Source organism: Euprymna scolopes, chromosome 23 (assembly GCF_053919585.1).
Source record: "Euprymna scolopes isolate OS-2025 chromosome 23, ASM5391958v1, whole genome shotgun sequence".
In the NCBI taxonomy this organism is placed as follows: domain Eukaryota; kingdom Metazoa; phylum Mollusca; class Cephalopoda; order Sepiida; family Sepiolidae; genus Euprymna; species Euprymna scolopes.
In genome coordinates, this window is record NC_136504.1 from 10,934,596 (window position 1) to 10,953,556 (window position 18,961).

General features: G+C 32.5%; 1 protein-coding gene across 1 annotated transcript in view; it reads right to left on the reverse strand.

Moving 5' to 3' along the window:
* Window positions 1-2,383: 2,383 nt before the first annotated feature.
* Window positions 2,384-18,961, reverse strand: part of LOC145245749 (fibronectin type 3 and ankyrin repeat domains 1 protein-like) — a 65,731-nt gene continuing 49,153 nt past the window's right edge. The window contains exons 8-10 of the mRNA XM_080107348.1: window positions 8,986-9,158; window positions 4,332-4,376; window positions 2,384-2,521 (exon numbers count right to left, since the gene is read on the reverse strand). Coding sequence (XP_079963474.1) covers window positions 2,465-2,521; window positions 4,332-4,376; window positions 8,986-9,158 — 275 coding nt within the window. The 3' untranslated portion in view covers window positions 2,384-2,464. The remainder of the gene's footprint in view (window positions 2,522-4,331; window positions 4,377-8,985; window positions 9,159-18,961) is intronic.

An 18,961-nucleotide genomic window follows, 5' to 3' on the forward strand; every position in this document is an offset into this window, starting at 1 on the left:
AGTTTTTCAAATGTACTTTTATGTTTATTCGCAAAATTAAAAAATATAAATAATTTTTTCTGTAGAAATTTGTTTTTTGTGCAGAATGGAATTTGGTGCACTGGCGTACATTTCGGCATACATTTTGGCGTACTTTTAGCAAACCAAAATAGCGGATTGAAATCTGGTGTCTTGGCGTCCCAAAAAAGAATTACCGATTATTTTACGTTAAATGTATATTTGAAACTTATCTTCAAATTTAAATACTAAAATGATTGCTTTTATTACCGTCAAGTTTTTAAGGGTTTCACACGTAATCTCCTATAAAAGTAACATCACTTTTTGGAAAAATAATTTAGGTAAGAGTGTTAATCTAAAAATTGGTTATTATTATTATTATTATTATTATTATTATTATTATTATTATTTTTTTTTTTTTTATTATTATTATTTGCATCTCGTTTTTGTTTTTATTTACAGCAAAGCAAATCAATTTAATAACCCATTAAATTTTTTAAATTAAATTTAAAATTAAAATAATTATAATAATTGAAATATAATTGAAATAAATTAAAATAAATTTAAAATAACATTTTTAATCCAATTAAAATAAAATTTTACGTCATTCATAAAGAGAAGACAACGAATAGCTAACAAAGCCTAGGTTCTTCCCATGTAAAAATTGGTGTTCTTAATAGTAACATTATTGAGAAATTCTTTCGTAACAATGGTTGGGGCGTTGTTAAATATTTTGTTCTGACATCGTTTTCTCATTTTGCCTACAAATCGTCGACTATTTTCAACTGTTTATGAAAACTTTCAAGTAGCATGTTATACACTGATAACTCTGTTCCGTCTGCCTGCTTCCCTCCTGACTACAACTTGGATGTCTTCAAGTCCAACGTAAACAAATTCCTGATGAACCGCCCCCTTAAGTAGACACTCTAAATATCCACACTAACGTACTGTACTTACAATAACCCTTATCCCTGAGTGGCTTCTTGGCCTTGATAAGTGGTGACCACCTTGTAAAAAAAAACAAAAAACGAACTGATACAATCTGGCTTTGTTTTAAATCAAAATAAATCTTTTGTTGTTTTACAATTTTCAATCAATTACAAGGAAAACATTTGAGGAAAAAATATATGCGGAAATTACCCAGAAATTTGAAAATTTACAAAAAACAACGAATCTCTAATTTATTAATTTTAAAAGAGTCAAAACCGGAATCGCAGATCGTGTCGAAATTGGAAATTTAAAACGGAATCGGTAATTGTATTGGAATCGGGAAACATTTTGGAATCGTCCCATCACTAATATATATATTTAATATAATATATCTAGCTTTTACATCTGGCTGAGATAACTTTATAAATATTAATTCTGTAATATTTATAATATACTTTAATTTTACCATCTTGGATCATTTTGGTAAATTTAATTGTAATTTTTATTTTATATATATATATATGTATATATATATATTTAAATAAGGGAGTAGTCACCAACAATGTGTATTTTTTAACATTATTTTATTATTCCGTGTCTTGGTTTTTCATTGAGAATTATGTTTGGATCATTGTAATAATGTTTTTAAGTCATTGAAATCGTTTACGTACGTTTCAGACGGTCTGATTCGTCCTCGTCAGAAATTATTTTCAAATGTGTAAAAATGGCGATTTTGTAGTTAGTTTGAAGTTTTTCCAAGGGGTGGGGGCTTGTAAGTGTTTATTATACATTGGTATGCTGAATTTTTTTTTTTTTTTTTATTGCTTTTTTATTTGGTTTGTCCAGGGAGATTTTGACTTTGCTGTAGTCAGTCGCTATCTCTGTCTGCTAATGTGTTTTTCTTTTCCTTTAGGGTGGAGTAAGGTGTGTGTATGTGTGTGTGTGAAAAACCAAGACACTGAATAATAAAATAATGTTAAAAAATACACATTGTTGGTGACTACTCCCTTATTTAAATATACATCTTTCTTTCGTTGGAATTTATTAACCCATTTTATATATATATATATATATATATATATATATATATATATATATATATATATATATATATATATATATATATATATATATTATTTTTAAAAACAGTATTTTTGGGACGCCAGCATGCCAGATTTCAATCCATCGTTGTGATTCGCCAAAAAAGTACGTTTTAAAAATAAATAAATAAAAATGTTATATACGTCCAAACAAATTAAAAGGGCGACTTTCTAAGTAAATAAAAAAATGAGCTTCGAGGCGGAGCCAATATTAACCGTATGTATCGCTTGAAAAAACCAACAATAACAAAACTATATATATATATATATATATATATATATATATATATATATATATATATATATATATATATATATATATAGATAGATAGATTTGTTATTATATATATATATATATATATATATATATATATATATATATATATATATATATATATATATATAAAGCTGAATAGTTCCTTTTTTCAGCCTGGCTATTAGTAGTATTTGATGCCTTGTTTGTCCATGGTATTTTCGAGTACTTTCATCATATTCTGAAAGAAAAATTATAGAAAAATATTAGAATTTAATAGTGTTCATCTAATATATAAAGGCTGTATGTCTGTGTGTCTGTATCCATATTTTCAAACTCTATCTCATCCGAAACTAAATAGGAACCTCAAATGATTGGATTTTTTATGGGCCCTTATTTTATGGTTTCTTAGCCGGTTAAAATAGTTTTTAAGGGGGACCAAAAGAGGTCAAAATTGAAAAAAAAATGTTATACATTTTGTACATTTTTTAAGTTTATTTTTTGATTTTTAATCAGTTCATATATGCGTCACGTTGGTACAGTGGTAACGTCACCAGCTTTGAATCCTACTGTTTCGATCATAGCTGAAGGCACCCAAATACTTTTTTTCTTTTATTTTGAAATCACGACTCTATAATAATATATACGAAATCTGGACAAATTAAGATATCATATTGAAGCGTATTTTAAGTAATTTAAATGTAATTTGAACTAAAGCATGTAAAAATATCCAAATTTGAAACGAACTATCTGAAAACAACTGAAGAAAATCAGATTAAAGTACTTGCAAAAAAAAAAAAAGAAACAGGTAGACGAAAACGACTAAGGAACTTTCCTACACAAATTCGAGTGAGACATAAGAATGTCCATTCGAAAAATGGAAAAATTATAAAAAAAGATCATTAAACAAAAAAACAAACAAACCCAAAAACAAAAAAACAAAAACAAAACTGTGCTATTTAACAATATCTGTCTGAAGGAAAACATGTTACCTTAATACACAATGTATATATATATATATATATATATATATATATATATATATATATATATATATATATATATATATATATATATATATATATTGTGTTCCCTAAATACACAATATATATATATATATATATATATATATTGTGTATTTAGGTAACCTGTTTTACCGTCACTGGATTTTTTATCTTCCACCAGACTATCCATTCATGTGTAATCACCTTTTTCTTTACCATATTCCCTCTGCTTAACTTATTTTGTTTTCAAGTAAGATCTTTGACTTACTTGTTGTTTCATCAAATACTTTTGCATGCAAAATCCGATCCCGCATTTTGCTAATTCCTACCCTCTGATGAGAAGGAGAGTATTTCTTCGAAACTCTGTGGATTAAGGACTATCCATTTATCTAGTGTTTTCTTTTCAGATTAAATATGTTTTTAACTCATTTCAAAGTGTTTTTTTAACATATTTTATTAACTGTTTGCTCATATATATATATATATATATATATATATATATATATATATATATATATATATATATATATATATATATATAGAATAAATGACAAAAAGTTATTTTCAAAAATTCATGATGTTGACCATCTTATTATTTATTCCTTTAAATCAGTTGACTTATACGATTCTTGACAGTATCTGTTTCGTAGCGCAAAAGTCAATCACTTAATTATTATATCAATCAGTGAATCTATTATGCCCTTAACTCATCAGAAGAAATAGGAACAATCAATCCGTCAAAAGGAATTGAAATATGATTTTACATGGTAAAAGTAAAAAATTGGAAGAGAAGTTGTAGTTACCTTTATATTTTTTCATTTCGCCATATTGAATTTTTATTTTTATTATTATATTAAATTCCAATTTCCATGTTTATTTACAGGTAACCAGTAGAAGATTATAAAAAACGAGCTCTGTTGTATATTTAGAAATTCCAATTAATTATTCTGAAGATCTCAATCAAATCAGTTATTTTTTTATCCGTTTCTCCTGTGGTTACGATTGCTACGAGACAAAGACCGATATTTTCTTGAAATGAGAACTTACTCGTTTCTCCATCGATACCGCCATTCCGTATGCCGTTCGGCCAATCTGAAAAATAAAACAAAAATGTTCAGTTTTCATTGACTGAATGTGTGGACACACAAACACGTTAACAAGGCGAACATGAAATGAGGTAAAAATAAAACCCTTTAAAAATATTTACGAAAGTATTTCCAAAAGTAAGCCTTCTATTTTTAACTAAAAATACTAAAACGTTGAAGAACTACGAAAGCGGGAGTGATACGATTAAAACGAACGACCTTTTGTGCCCCAAGATTTATTTTTCTACATAGTCACCACCATTCTCAATGCACTTTTGCCATCTTCTTTTGATGCATCGGTTGTAAAAGTCGCTTTGTCACTCACATCTCTGTTGCCACTATGAAATCGATGAACCCACCTCCTAACTATGCTAACATCAATTGCATCGGCTTTATCAATGGGTACTGTGAAAGTTAATCGGTTCCTTTTTTTTTCTAAACCTTGAATACAAGATGGAAAAAAGCAAATTCGCACAATTTTCTTATTTCAATTCAAGCTAGGCCTAAAAGCTGTTGAAACAGCTCGCGATATCAACAAAGTGTTTGGCACAGTAACCACTTCTGAACGCATACCACAATGGTGGTTTAAGAAATTTCGCAGTGGCCACGAGTCTTGCAATTGATGAGCATAGTGATCTGCCATCGGATGTTGACATCAATCAATTAAGAACTTTAATCGAAGTCAATCCATGCACAACTGTTCAAGAACTTGCTTCTTAATTAGACATAACGTATACAACAATTTCCTACAACTCGAGAGACAAAAAACTTAATAAATGGCTGCCTCACGAATTGAACGACAACCAAAAGAAACGTCGTTATGAAGTGTTATATTCCCTTTTTTTATGCAACAAGAACGACTTGTTTCTCGACTAGGTTGTGACTTGCGATAAAAAGTGAGTTCTTTGTTTCAACTGGCCATGTTCAGCTGAGTGGTTAGACACCGACAAAGCTCCACAACACTTTCCGAAGCCAGAGTTGCACCAAAACAAAGTCAGGTTAACTGTTTGGTGGCCTATGACCAGTCTCATCTATTACAGTTTTTTGAATGCAGGCGAAACTATTATGGCGGAAAAGTGCTGTCAACAAATGGATAAATGAATCAGAAACTTCGACAACAACATCCAGTATTAATTAAGAGAAAAGGACAAATTCTCCAACACGACAATACCCGACCGTGCATTGCTAAACTGCCCTGTAGAAGTTGAACGAATTGGGCTATGAAACTCTGCCTCATCCACCATGCTCTCCAGACCTCTCACCTATCGACTACTTCTTTTTCAAGCATCTTAATAACTTTCTGCGTGAGAAATGTTTAAAAAACCTAAAGGATATCAAAAATGCCTTCAGCGACCTCATCGCCACCAAAACGTAAGGTATTTACGCTACTGGCATAAACAGACGTTTTTTTGCGTTGACAAAAGTGTGTTCATTCTGATGGTGTTTATTTCGATCAATAAATTTTTGTTTGAGCCAAAATATGTTCATCTGAATTTAAAAGTTAAAAACCGCCAGAACTTTCTTGCCAACCTGACAGTCGTAATTTGGAGAATTGCGTTTATGACATGAGAAACAAGTCGAATATTTTAATCGATTTTTAATTGATAAAAAATTGGTGGCATGTGGCACGTTAGAAATTCAAAAATAATTTTGAAACCTTTATGCTGTGTGCTTTTGTATGAAAGTGTAATCTGGTCAGCAAGGGTTGAAGACATCCGTTGCATGGATACAAATGACATGAGAAAATGTATAAAACAGAAGTTAAGTATATAAATATATATTGGGAAGTGATATGCAAATTACCATTAGCGTATGAAGCCATGCTCTTTGTGTAAATTAAGTACGTGCAAAATGAATGCCGATGCTCACAATGTATAAATATTTTGACCCCTCCCTTTACTTAAAGATTCACGAAAAATCAGGAAATTAACCAATTTTAATGAAATTTTCAGTATTTATAAAATAATGATCGCGGAATATAATGAACTAATTATTTTTATTTAAATCTTAGTGAAAATGTATTATTTTGTTTAAACAAAAAATACCTTTACTAAAGTTATGGTTTCAGTAGTAAATAAAAAACGCAAGAATTTATTTTTGCTTTTTTTACGTAAAGCATCGAAATTTGTAACAATAAAAATACTTTTTACAGGAACATTATGAAAAAAAGCTCCTAAAGTCCGTATTATCGAAATCGATATAACCCGAAGAAAAATTAATTTCTCGAACTACCAATATTATCATTGAATTAAGCATTGTTTAGTTAATATTTTCACACGAAAAATTATAATTGCAAACATTATTTCTACTTTTTTTACGCTTACATTTTTAACGTAATCTTTACATGTAAGATTCTAATATTTCCATTGCATGCATGAACGTATAATCATCAACATAAGATAATGTTCGTATAATCTTGGAAAATAAAGTAAAAAAAAAATTAAATTGAAAAAAAAACAGGAACATAGAAAAATCATTTAATTAAAAAATGGTAACAATTATACGAACGTTCCATGTCGGTAAGTACGGATGCACAGACTTGAAAAGAAAACCAGTCTGTTTTATAGGGCAAAATAATATAGGTCAACTGAAATGTACAGGTCATCACTTAAAAAATGTCAGCAATGTTAGAAGACACTAAATGGAAAATAAATAAATAAATTAATAAATAAATAGAAAATAATAAATAGTCTCTTCTAACAACTCTTGCTGACATTTTTAAGCGATGACCTGTACATTTCAGTTGACCTATATTATTTTGCCCTATATATATTTTTTGCGCCTTTTAACATTTCCTGTCTGGGTAATTTTGACATTTGTTTTCCTATTTTATATTTAATTCTATCACTATTTAATTTTTTTCCTCTTCTTCTTCCCTGATCTTTCTTATTTATATTATTATCTTGGCAGTAGAGTGAAAAGCATATCTTATTTTTCTTTTATTAATATTGGAATTTTTTCCCCTTTTTCCTTTGTAAACATTTTCGTGAATTATTCCATGGATTTTTGCCTTTGGATTATTTTGGACCATCTTCTAATTACAGGATTTCCTTGGATTTTACTTGTGCAAATGGAAATTCAATTAACTTTCTTGAAGTTATATATTTGGATTCTACTGTCACTGGATTATTTATCTTCCACCAGACTATCCATTTACGTGTAATCACCTTTTTCTTCACCATATTCCCCCTGCTTCACTTTTTTGTTATCAAATAAGATCTTTGACTTACTTGTTTTTTCATCAACTACTTTTGCATGCAAAATCCGATCCCGCATTTTGCTAATTCCTACCCTCTGATGAGAAGGAAAGTATTTCTTCAAAACTCCGTGGATTAAGGACTATCCACTTATCTAGTGTTTCCTTTTCAGATAAATATGTTTTTAACTTTTTTTCAAAGTGTTTTTTTAACATGTTTTATTAACTGTTTGCTCGAATATATATATATATATATATATATATATATATATATATATATATATATATATATATATATATATAATTATTTTTTTACTATAATAATTAAATACCTACAGACACTAGACACTAGTGTTTCATCCTTTCGGGATTCTTCAGTGCAGGGTGTCACGATTACTACCAGTCGAACGATTCGAACCCCGCGACACGAGACATCTCTGGCTCGATTAGCGGAGGCCGTATCCATTCGGCTGCCATTAACCGTGTGAAATAGCGTTGAATTTTAAACATTTTAATTTAAATGCTCATTACGTCAGACAGACAGTGATCAAATCGTTATATGATGATCTACGCATAAGAGCTAAGTTATAAAATATATATGGCGATTAAGCTTATATATAGCTTTTATAACTTACTAACTAGCTCTACCTACGTATTGAGCACTTTTGAAGTAAATACTTAAAGTTTACGCATAAATTTATACTTTCGTATATTAATTTTATGCGAGTAAATTAAGTATATATATATATATATATATATATATATATATATATATATATATATATATATATATATATATATATATCCCGACTGGCAATAATCGTGTCACCTTGCACTGATGATTCCCGAGAGGATGAAACACTAGTGTCCGTAGGTATTTAAAAATTATTATAGTAATAATTATTAGTAAAAGGGAAAATTATTCCCATTTAGGTATAAATGCACTTTCGTATGAATAATTGAATTCATTCAAAAACGTATCGCAAAAAACAAAAACAAATAAAATAATATCTACGTAAATCGCGATATATGTGTGAGATGGTCCAGTGGTAGGAGTTTAGGCTTCTTACCATGGGGTCCCGATTTCAGAACCTCGCTAGTTTCAGCCACTCTGATGAGTCGTAGACGACGAAACACGTGTCAGTGGATAATTATATTTTAAAAACAATATATATGCCACTCCCCATTTAGGGGTTACAAAATTGGCAAAAGTAAAACTTATTTCTAACTTAAATGCACTTTCGTATAAATAATTGAATTCATTTGAAAACGTATTACAAAAACAAAAACAAATAAAATCGCACACACACACATCAATTTAAGTTAAGTGCATTTTTAATTGCAGCAAAAGAAGTCATCTCCCTCCTCCTACTACCACTCCTCCTCCTACTCCCCCCTCTCCTCTTTCTCATGAACTTACCTTATTGACAGCACAGAGATCAGCCCTGTATTCCAGAAGCAATTCTAACAAAGGTTGATGATTATTAATAACAGAAATCATCAAACTCGTTTTTCCATGATTGTCTGTTGCGTTGATGTCGGCACCACACCGAAGTAAGGTGTGCCCCACTTGTCGGTTACCCTGGATAGAAGCTGAAACACGTCAAAAGTAACATGAAATGTGAATATATATATACTAGCAAAAGTACCCGTCGTTGACTGGATTCAAAAACAGCCTACAGAAAATGGACTCTGATTTATGAAAGTATGATAGGTTATGAAAAGGAAGGGTTGTAAAGAGATAGCTTAGAATTTGGGGTATCAAAACCAAAGCAAAATATGATGAAAGTAAAAATAAAATAGATAAACCCCATAATTTATTATACGATACCTGTTCACATTGAAACACTTATCACAATATTCTGTGGATCTATATTAAAAAACCTTGTTAAACTTTGTGACATGTTTCCATTTGTTTATATACCATATTTTTATTATACCATATTTCTTCAAACTGAAACATAATTATCAAAGTATACTTACGAAGATAGATATGAAAAGTCTTTATTAAAGTTTGTGTCTATTTCCATTTTATGGAGGCCAGGCGCGAACGCAGACCCCACAATTTTATTATACCATCCGTATTTAAGTTAAAACTTACTTATCAAATTATTATTATGTACATCTATATCAAAAGCACTTGTAAAGGTTTTTTTTTAAATTTTTAAATTTTTTATTTCCATACTTTGTGGACCAGGCGCGAAGGCACACCTCACAATTTTAATGAACCACCGTTCTGCAGGATCAAACATACCCATTCCTGTGTCTCGATACATCTTCTATCATTATATGTAATCAGATTTTTAAAATAGTCAACCATATAGGAGCCTATTCGTGACCAGACTCACACACACATACACATACACACACAGACATTCAGCTTTATATATATATATATATATATATATATATATATATATATATATAGATTCCATGAACAAAGCTTCTGTCTTAGAAGTGCATGCCTGTGGAATTCTGTTCCGTTCGCCTGTTTCCCACCTGACTACAACCTGGATGTCTTCAAGTTCAACATAAAAATATTCCTGATGAACCACCCGCTTCAGTAAGACACTTTATCAAATCTCAACACTAACATACTGTACACGCAATAACCCTTATCCCTGAGTGGCTTCCGGACCTTAATAAGTAGTGATCACCTTGTATATATATATATATACATTATATATATATATATATATATATATATATATATATATATATATATATATATATATAAAGAAAGGAAATGACGATATAAAAATGCATATAAATTTATTCATTAAGAGGTGTAGTAGGTTAAGTGAGAACTCTTTACACCATGGTATTTCGAAGTCTAATGCTTCTCATCAGAAGAGGAGAGAAGATGCTAGGTAACATTATAGGGAAACGACGTCTATCGATAGTTGCATTAGGTGCGAAATAATTGTGCAGTGAGAGATAAAATATTGAGACTGTTGTGGTTAGGAGAACTAAATCGGTCTCTGTGATATAGGAGGAGTATAGCTTTTATTATTGTTGTGGTTGCAAGGTTGAACAATAATTAGTAAGGAAATACAATGAAGACGCAAACAACAAGATAACGCAATAATAAGTGTATTAAAGAACAGGTATATTTACAATATGTACAAATGACGGTGTCAAGTTAGAGAGTCTTGGTGGGAGGACATGTACGCTCTTCGGCGTCACTTCCGGTGGCATTTGAGTAAGACACACCAAGGCCAACCTAGGCTTGCCATTTATAGTGTTATGTTATTCGCATATGCAAATAAGTGGTTGCCACCACAACACCCCCCTCCCAAGATTTGAAGTCACACAGATTTCAATATCTTTTTCTTTTTGGGTTTACTATTAATGGTTCATTCACTTTTCTTTTCCTACCTGATCTTCGGGGTTCAGGTGCATTTTGAGGCGGTTCCAAATTAAAAGATTCGTATATGATATATATGATGTCCTCCTCTTCGACTGTTGTCGTATCATCATCATCTTGGATATGACGTTTTTTTATCTGATTTAGGTGCATTTTATGTATATTCTGTGGACCTTTAATCATGTATGTACAATCACCAATGCGTTTATCCACTACTCCACATTCCCAGTAAGATGTGTTATTTCTGTAGCACTTAAAATATACTCGATCTCCCGAGTTATATTTCTTTCTTCTCGTGTGTGTAGTGTTTCGGATAATTGCCTGCCTTGGCAATAGTTTGTCAAACGCTGATTTTACCTTTCTGGCAAACATTAGATCAGCTGGTGATATGTTTGATGGTGTACTAGGATGTGGTGTAATCCTATATACTTGCAAGAATTGTTGCAAAGCCTTTTCTGTTGGTGTTCCAATGGATTTCTTTAACGCTCGTTTTAGCGTGTCCACGAACCTTTCCGCGAGGCCGTTCGACCTTGGATGATATGGCGGAGTCGTGATGTGCTTCACTCGGAACGTGTCGCAAAATTCCTTAAACTCTGCGGATGTGAACTGTGTTCCGTTGTCAGTGACCAGTGTGTCTGGTACACCGAATCTTGCAAACAACTCGTGTAGGAACCCTATTGAGTTGTTCGTTGTTGGATTCCTGCAACGCATTACCTCCGGCCATTTTGTGAAACTATCCACTACAATTAAATAATAGTTTTCACCTACTGGACCAGCGAAGTCCATGTGGATTCTCGACCATGGTTGGTCGGTTTTCGGCCAAGGTTTATGTACTATAGGTGGAGATTTTGCCGCTAACTGGCATCCTTTACATTTATCAATTGTTGTCGCTATGTCAGTGTCCATGTTACGCCAGTACACGTAGCTTCTCATTAACGACTTCATTCGATTTATCCCCGGATGTCCTGTGTGGAAATCTCTTAACATCCTATTCTGCAATGTTTTGGGTATTACCACTCTCTCGCTGTACAGTAACATATCGTCACATATGGAGAAAACTTCCTGCACCTTTGTGTCCGTTATAATTTTCTCTTTTATGTCCTTTATATATTCGTCTTTCTCGGCTTCCCTTTTAATGTCCGACAAAGTTACGGGTAGTTCCTTAATGATGTTTGCTACCATATTTTTTACTTCAACATTTGTCCGAATTGCTGCAATGACTGATTCTTCCAGATTGTGTTTCTGTGGTATCAGTCTTGACAGTCCATCCGCATGGCAAATCTTTTTTGATGCTAGATGTTGTAGCTGGAAATCGTTATTAAGTAGTATTGTACCCCAGCGCAGCAATCTATTTGCGGTGTATACCGGCAATCCTTTTTTTGATCCATAGATCGTGACTAACGGTTTATGGTCGGTTTCAAGTATGAATTGTCTACCATATAAATATCGGTGAAATTTAGTCACGGCAAAGATTATGCTCAACGCTTCTTTTTCGATTTGTGAATACGCCCTTTCGGCTGGTATCAGCGTTCTCGAAGCATGCGCTATTGGTTTTCTAGACCCATCCGGCATAATATGTTGAATGCATGCTCTTAAGCCGTAGGAGCTAGCGTCACTAGCGACGACTATTTTTAAGTTTGTGTCGAAGTGCGTTAAGAATAATTCGGATGTTAGTGCGCTCTTTATTTTGTCAAAAGCGGTTTGACATTCTTGCGTCCAGTTCCACGGTGTATCCTTTTTAAACAGATTATTTAAGGGGGCTCGCAAGTTATGCATTCCTTCAATAAAAGATTGGTAATAATTTGCGAGTCCTAAGAAACTCTGCAAGGTTGTCACATTATCGGGTGCTGGCATATTTTTTATTGCCGCAGATCTGTCTGGGTCTGGACGTCGTCCATGTTTGTTTATTATGTGTCCAAGATACTTAATCTCGCTCATACAAAAGTCGCATTTACTTTCTTTTACTTTAAAGCCGAATTCTTGTATTCGAGTAAATACTTGTTTCAAATGTTCCTTATGTTCTTCTAGGGATTTGTTCCTGACAACAATGTCGTCCAGGTATGCACATGCGCACTCAATACCACTTAGCATGGTGTGCATCGCTTGCTGAAAGATGGCAGGCGCTACTTTGATGCCAAAAGGCAATCGATTGTATTTGTATAATCCTTTATGCGTATTGATGCATAGTATTTTTGAGCAATTCTCCTCGACCGGTATTTGCAAATACGCGTCGCTCAAGTCTATCTTGGAGAAGATATTACTCCCATTCAACTTCGTGAATATTTCCTCTGGGCTTGGTAGGGGGTAATGGTGATCTTTTAATAGGGAGTTGACCCCGGTCGAAAAGTCTGCGCACACTCTAACTTCGTCATTCTTTTTCTTTACGTATATGGTGGGGGCTGCCCACTCGTTGTGTTCTATTTTTGATAGAATTCCCGTCTGTTCCAATCTATTTAATTCTTTATCAATCTTTTCCAACCCAGTGAACGGAACATTTCGCTTTTTTCTAAAAATTGGGATGGCGTTTTCTTTAAGTTCAAACGAGGCCTTGAATTTATTGCAGCGACCTAAGTTAGTCGTGAATGCCTCAGGAAATAATTCTTTTAAATCGTCTTTTATATTTACTGTTGTTGGAGAAGAACATTCTAATTTTTTACAGAATGTATTGATTGGCTTATCCCATAGTCCGAATTTCTCAATTAAATCTATTCCAAACATATTTTCACTATTTTTTAGTACGAATATTTTTAATTTCTTCGAAATCCCTTTCAATTTTATCGGGAGGACAACTTCTCCTTCAAATTTTATACCACCACCAGTTACCGTCCGGGCTGCTTTACTAGTTTTCATCATGGCCGGTTTTCCCAACTTTTTCCACGTATTCAGGTTTATTATAGAAACATCGGAGCCGGAGTCGAGTTGTAACTTTATTGATGTTTTAAATATTTCCACTTTTACGTATTTTCGCCGATCTTTGTCTAATTTTGTGTTTGATTTTGTTTGCTGTACTCTCTTTCTGGTGTAATCTTTATATCTGCAGCAATCGCTTTTGTGTCCCACCTTCTTACAAATGTAGCATTTTTTCTTATAAGGACAATCTGATTCCCAATGCTTTTCTGCACATCTCTTACAGTTATATCTAGGAAGAGGCTTGTTATATTCTGTACTATATTTATGGTTATTATCTTTGGAATATCCCGTTCCATTGATTTTCTTTGTAAAGTTCTTGGTTGGTGCGTATGGTTTTCTAACTTTTCTTACATATGCCACTCCGGATTCTTCTATATTTTTTAAATCCTTTTTTAGTGTAATGCCCCTTTCACAGTCCTCTGCTAGTTTCTGGAGGGTTAAATCTTGCTCAGATTCCAGCTTAGACAACACTCGTCTGCGTATTTCTGCATTTTTCGTGGAAACTAACCCTTGAGCGAAGATTAGACATTTAAAATCTTCTACCGTTAGTTCTGCAAACTTAAAATTATCGCAGTTTTTATTGACAACTGATGCGTATGTCAAATAATCTTGGTTGTCCATCTTTCTTAGATTCATGCACAGCCATCTTTTATGAAAAAGAGATATATTTGGATTAAATAATTCTTTTAGTAATTTTACAGCTTCCATGAACTCTAATTCCGCAGGTTTTTTTAGGTAATATGTAATCTACGAATTTGCTGTGTTCTGATGTACCCAATTTTCTGAGTAAGAGGCTCACTTTCTGACTATTTGGCCAATTTTTACAGTCCAGTTGAAAAACATCCTCGTATCTTGTGTAGTATGCTTCAACATTCTTCTCTTCCTCAGGCACATAATGAAATGTGTCCATGCTATTAAAAATAGTTGTATGGGAGAAATTAACACTATCGACATTTTCTCGATTACCCTTTAGTAGTTCCAGTGTTTTAGCAAAACGTTCATATTGTCTTTCTTCATATTCCAATTGTAGTTTCTTATACCTTTCTTCCTGTTCCAATTGCAGTTTTTTCTGCTTTAATTGTGCCATTTTCTGCTTTTCTTCTTGTTCCTGCTGCCATTTCAATAATCTGTCCTCTCTCTCTTTTCCTCGCGGTCAGCCTGTGCCTGTATTTGTGTTTGCAAAAACTCGTTTTGTGTAGCTTGTCTGCGTTCATCCCGCTCAGCCTGTGCTTGTAAAAATTGCATGAACATTTTTGATAAGTCTTCCATGTTTTTTTTTTTTTTTTTTTTTTTTTTTTTTTTAGTGTGTAGTTAAAAAAAAATATTGTACCATGTACAATATACACCGGTTTGGGTTACAACAAAAAAAAAACAATTGCTGTAAGCTCCTGTTTTCAATAATAATATCGCTGCTTGCAATAATATATTCTTTTTGCGAGTCACGCTGCAAAAAAAAAAAATAAAAACAGGTTTATCTGGAATCACGAAATGGAATTGACTTTCCGTTTTTAGGCACTTACTAATAAGTAATTCTTTCCACAAAATAAAAGTTTGGGTTTTTTTTTAAATCGAGTCACAATTGAATAAATGTATGCAGTAGTTCTTTGAGTTTTTTTCCTAGTATTTTAGTAATTAAAATACCTCTTAAATTGAGATTACCTTTTTTTCCGTGACGTTTTACTGTATTATCCGTTATTCAGTGACAACTTCAAGAAAAAAATCCTTTCCTTGAATTTTAGTTTTAGCTGTGGTATTTCCTTTTAGTACCGACGTCAACCAAAACATTAATTAAAAAAGTCCTTTAGTTGTTGTTTTGTTTACGGAGAACAGTAATTAGAATCCACTGGTGAACTTTTTTCGTAGGTTACTTCCTTGCTTTTCGTAATACGGGTCTGACCTGTCGTTTTTGCGACAGAACAAAGTTCGCTTTTCGTTTGCAAGTTGGTCCTTTAGTAAGATTTGTCGTGTAGCGACAAAACAAAAATTCACTTTTACATTCGTTTGCAAGTCGGATTCCCAGAAAACGGCGTAAATTGTCGCTTTTGCCACGTTAGAGTTTTTTTGTTTTTTTTTTAAATAGTTCTTCGTCAAACTGTTATATTTGACGCTTCATATCTCGTCGCCAACTGTTGTGGTTGCAAGGTTGAACAATAATTAGTAAGGAAATACAATGAAGACGCAAACAACAAGATAACGCAATAATAAGTGTATTAAAGAAAAGGTATATTTACAATATGTACAAATGACGGTGTCGAGTCAGAGAGTCTTGGTGGGAGGACATGTACGCTCTTCGGCGTCACTTCCGGTGGCATTTGAGTAAGAAACACCAAGGCCAACCTAGGCTTGCCATTTATAGTGTTATGTTATTCGCATATGCAAATAAGTGGTTGCCACCACAACAATTATATGAAGGTAAGAGTATAGCATATCTGTCATATGTGTATAATATGCGTGATTAAACTCTCGGGGAGAATATAAGCTGTCATATGTGTATAATATGCGTGATTAAACTCTCGGGGAGAATATAAGCTACGTGAATTGAAAGAAGGTGCTTATTAAATCATATGTATTATAGCTATGGAATGGTTATAGCTATGGAATGAGTTTCCTTGAAATAGGGGATTCATAATAAGTCAGTATATTATAGAAAGTGGTATCGGAAATTATAATAGCGTACAAATGAAATATAAATTATTAGGAATAATAGTAAGATAATAAATGTGAGGGGATAAATAATAGAAAGATTTTTTAAGTAAATAAGATAAAGGATAAACCGATGGTAGAATAAGGAGATAAAAATACAAAGGAGTATGGGATAAATCGATATAAAATATAATAATTACAGAGTAATAAAAATTAATGATAATATGAGAAACACACAAAATTATTAGATATAAGGAGAATAAAAATGGATATAAAACTAAGTATAAAAATATAAAGATATAAAGAGCCGAGTGAAAAAAGAAAAGAAATAATATGAACATACGACAATAAAGAAAATATACTGTAAGACAAAGTTCTTAAAGGTGGAGGAGTGGAGATGTTATCCAAAGTTTTTTAGATCCTTGTTAAATGCAAAGCTGTATTTTAATATTTTTTAAAACATTAATAAATAAATAAATAGAATTTCCTATGTGAGAAATGCAGTCTCTGTTCAGTTTATATGGTGATTCAAAGTAACGTGTTGCAGTTTGTGATGGAAATTTTTTAATCTTTTAGAATATTAAAGCTGGGACGAGAATATAATAAATAGATATTACACCACTTTTTCGGGGGTGGGGATGGTTTGAAACGACATTTAATTTCAGCATGCCGTTTGTGATTCCAAATTTCTCATGTCCAGAGTGAAAATATGCTTGTCTAGGTTGATGATGTAAGTATTCCTGAGCTCAACTTGATAATTCCAAGCGCTGTACCTAGGAGGACGTTGATACCTTGCAAAAATCTGACTACAAGATGGGCGTTTTCAAGTTCAATGTGAACAAAATTTTGTTTAGTCATACTCTTAAATACTCCATTTCTGACCAGTTATCACAATTGTTATGAATCCCTTTTCTATGTCAAGTGTCCTATGAATCTTGATATGCGATGGCTCATATATATATGAGTGATGGAACTATTCTATTATTTTTCCCGATTCCGATACAATTACTGTTATTGGTCTTGTTTAGGGGATCACAATAGTAATGGTGTTCACTGCGAATCGTTAAACGATGAGTGTGCTCTTTGCTCTACTGCAGAAATGTCTGGCTTACATAGTGCTAGACGAATTCATACTATCATAGACATATGTAAGAAATGCAGTCTCTGTACAGTTTACATGGTGATTCAAGGTAACATGTTGTGGTTGGTGGTGGAAATTTTGCTAGATTTTAGGATATTAAAGCTGGGACGAGCATATAATAAATGGACATTACACCACTTTTTCGTGAGAAAAAGGTTTGAAACGCAATTAATTTCATGATGTAGTTTTTGATTCTAAGTTTCTCATGTCTGGAGTGAAAATATGTTGGTATTTGGTTGATGATGTAGGTATTACTGATAAATTTTAATTTAGGCTTTAAGTGAAGAAAATAAAGGAGTTATGAGTAAAAGATGTCTGTGAGGTATATTGAGGAAAATTTGATGAGTGGTGATGCGTATATAAAGAGGATATATAAGGATATTTCGTTACTATTGCATATCAACATTGGTATGGTTGGTTGCTGGATAGATTTAATAGGACAAGCGTGAAGGTGTATATAAGGGTGGCCTAAGAGTGTCCAAGTGATATTTCTATTCTGTTGTTAAAAAATAAATGTTGCGATGGAGAGAGTGAATGGGAGATAATCCTTATAGCTGAGGCATAGTGGGATAATAGGCAAAGTAGAGGTTGTATAGATGGGCAGGAGTAAACTGGTTGAATTACCTAAAAAAAACGGGGGGGGGGGGATATTCAGTGTCATATACTGGGTGCTAGATTGAGCATGTGAGAGAGGTTAGTCAACTGTTTATAGCAATGGAGAAAAATTGTAATTAGGGAGGCAGTTAGAGTTTATGTCAGACGGTTGATCTAAGGGGTTACATATATTGGAGAAGGTTTATCAGAAGAATTTAGGGTGCTCCGAAGATTATTCATTGCGTGATTTAGTTATGTCTATTCCTACTAGCTGAGGGATTAGTTGTTCGGCAAATGTGTCATTTTTTTTTTAGGTAATTTGTGTGTGTATGCGCTGTTTGTGTGTTTTATATATAAATTTGATTATAGTCAATATTGTCGGCTCTTATTGGTTACTAGTTTTGCTCTGCAAACTGAACGACGGTAATAATCAAAATATAGTCTCTTTGATTAATGATTATCTTACTCTCAGATAACGTGAAAGCCCCTCACTCTTATCAAAATTTCCATGTTAAGAATAGTTTTCTTGTCTGCTTGACCACGTCTAATTATCCAGCAAAATTGACGACAGAAACCGGAAGCTAAAAAATGTAGACAATCTTGAATATAACCAATAACTTTTTTATAAAGTTTTTCAAAGACTACTGTTATAATACACGCATAGATGCTGAAAATGTCGTCTGTGCAAATCAAAAAAAAAAAAAAAAAAAAAGAAAGAAAAAGAAATAAGCCAGAGGCAAT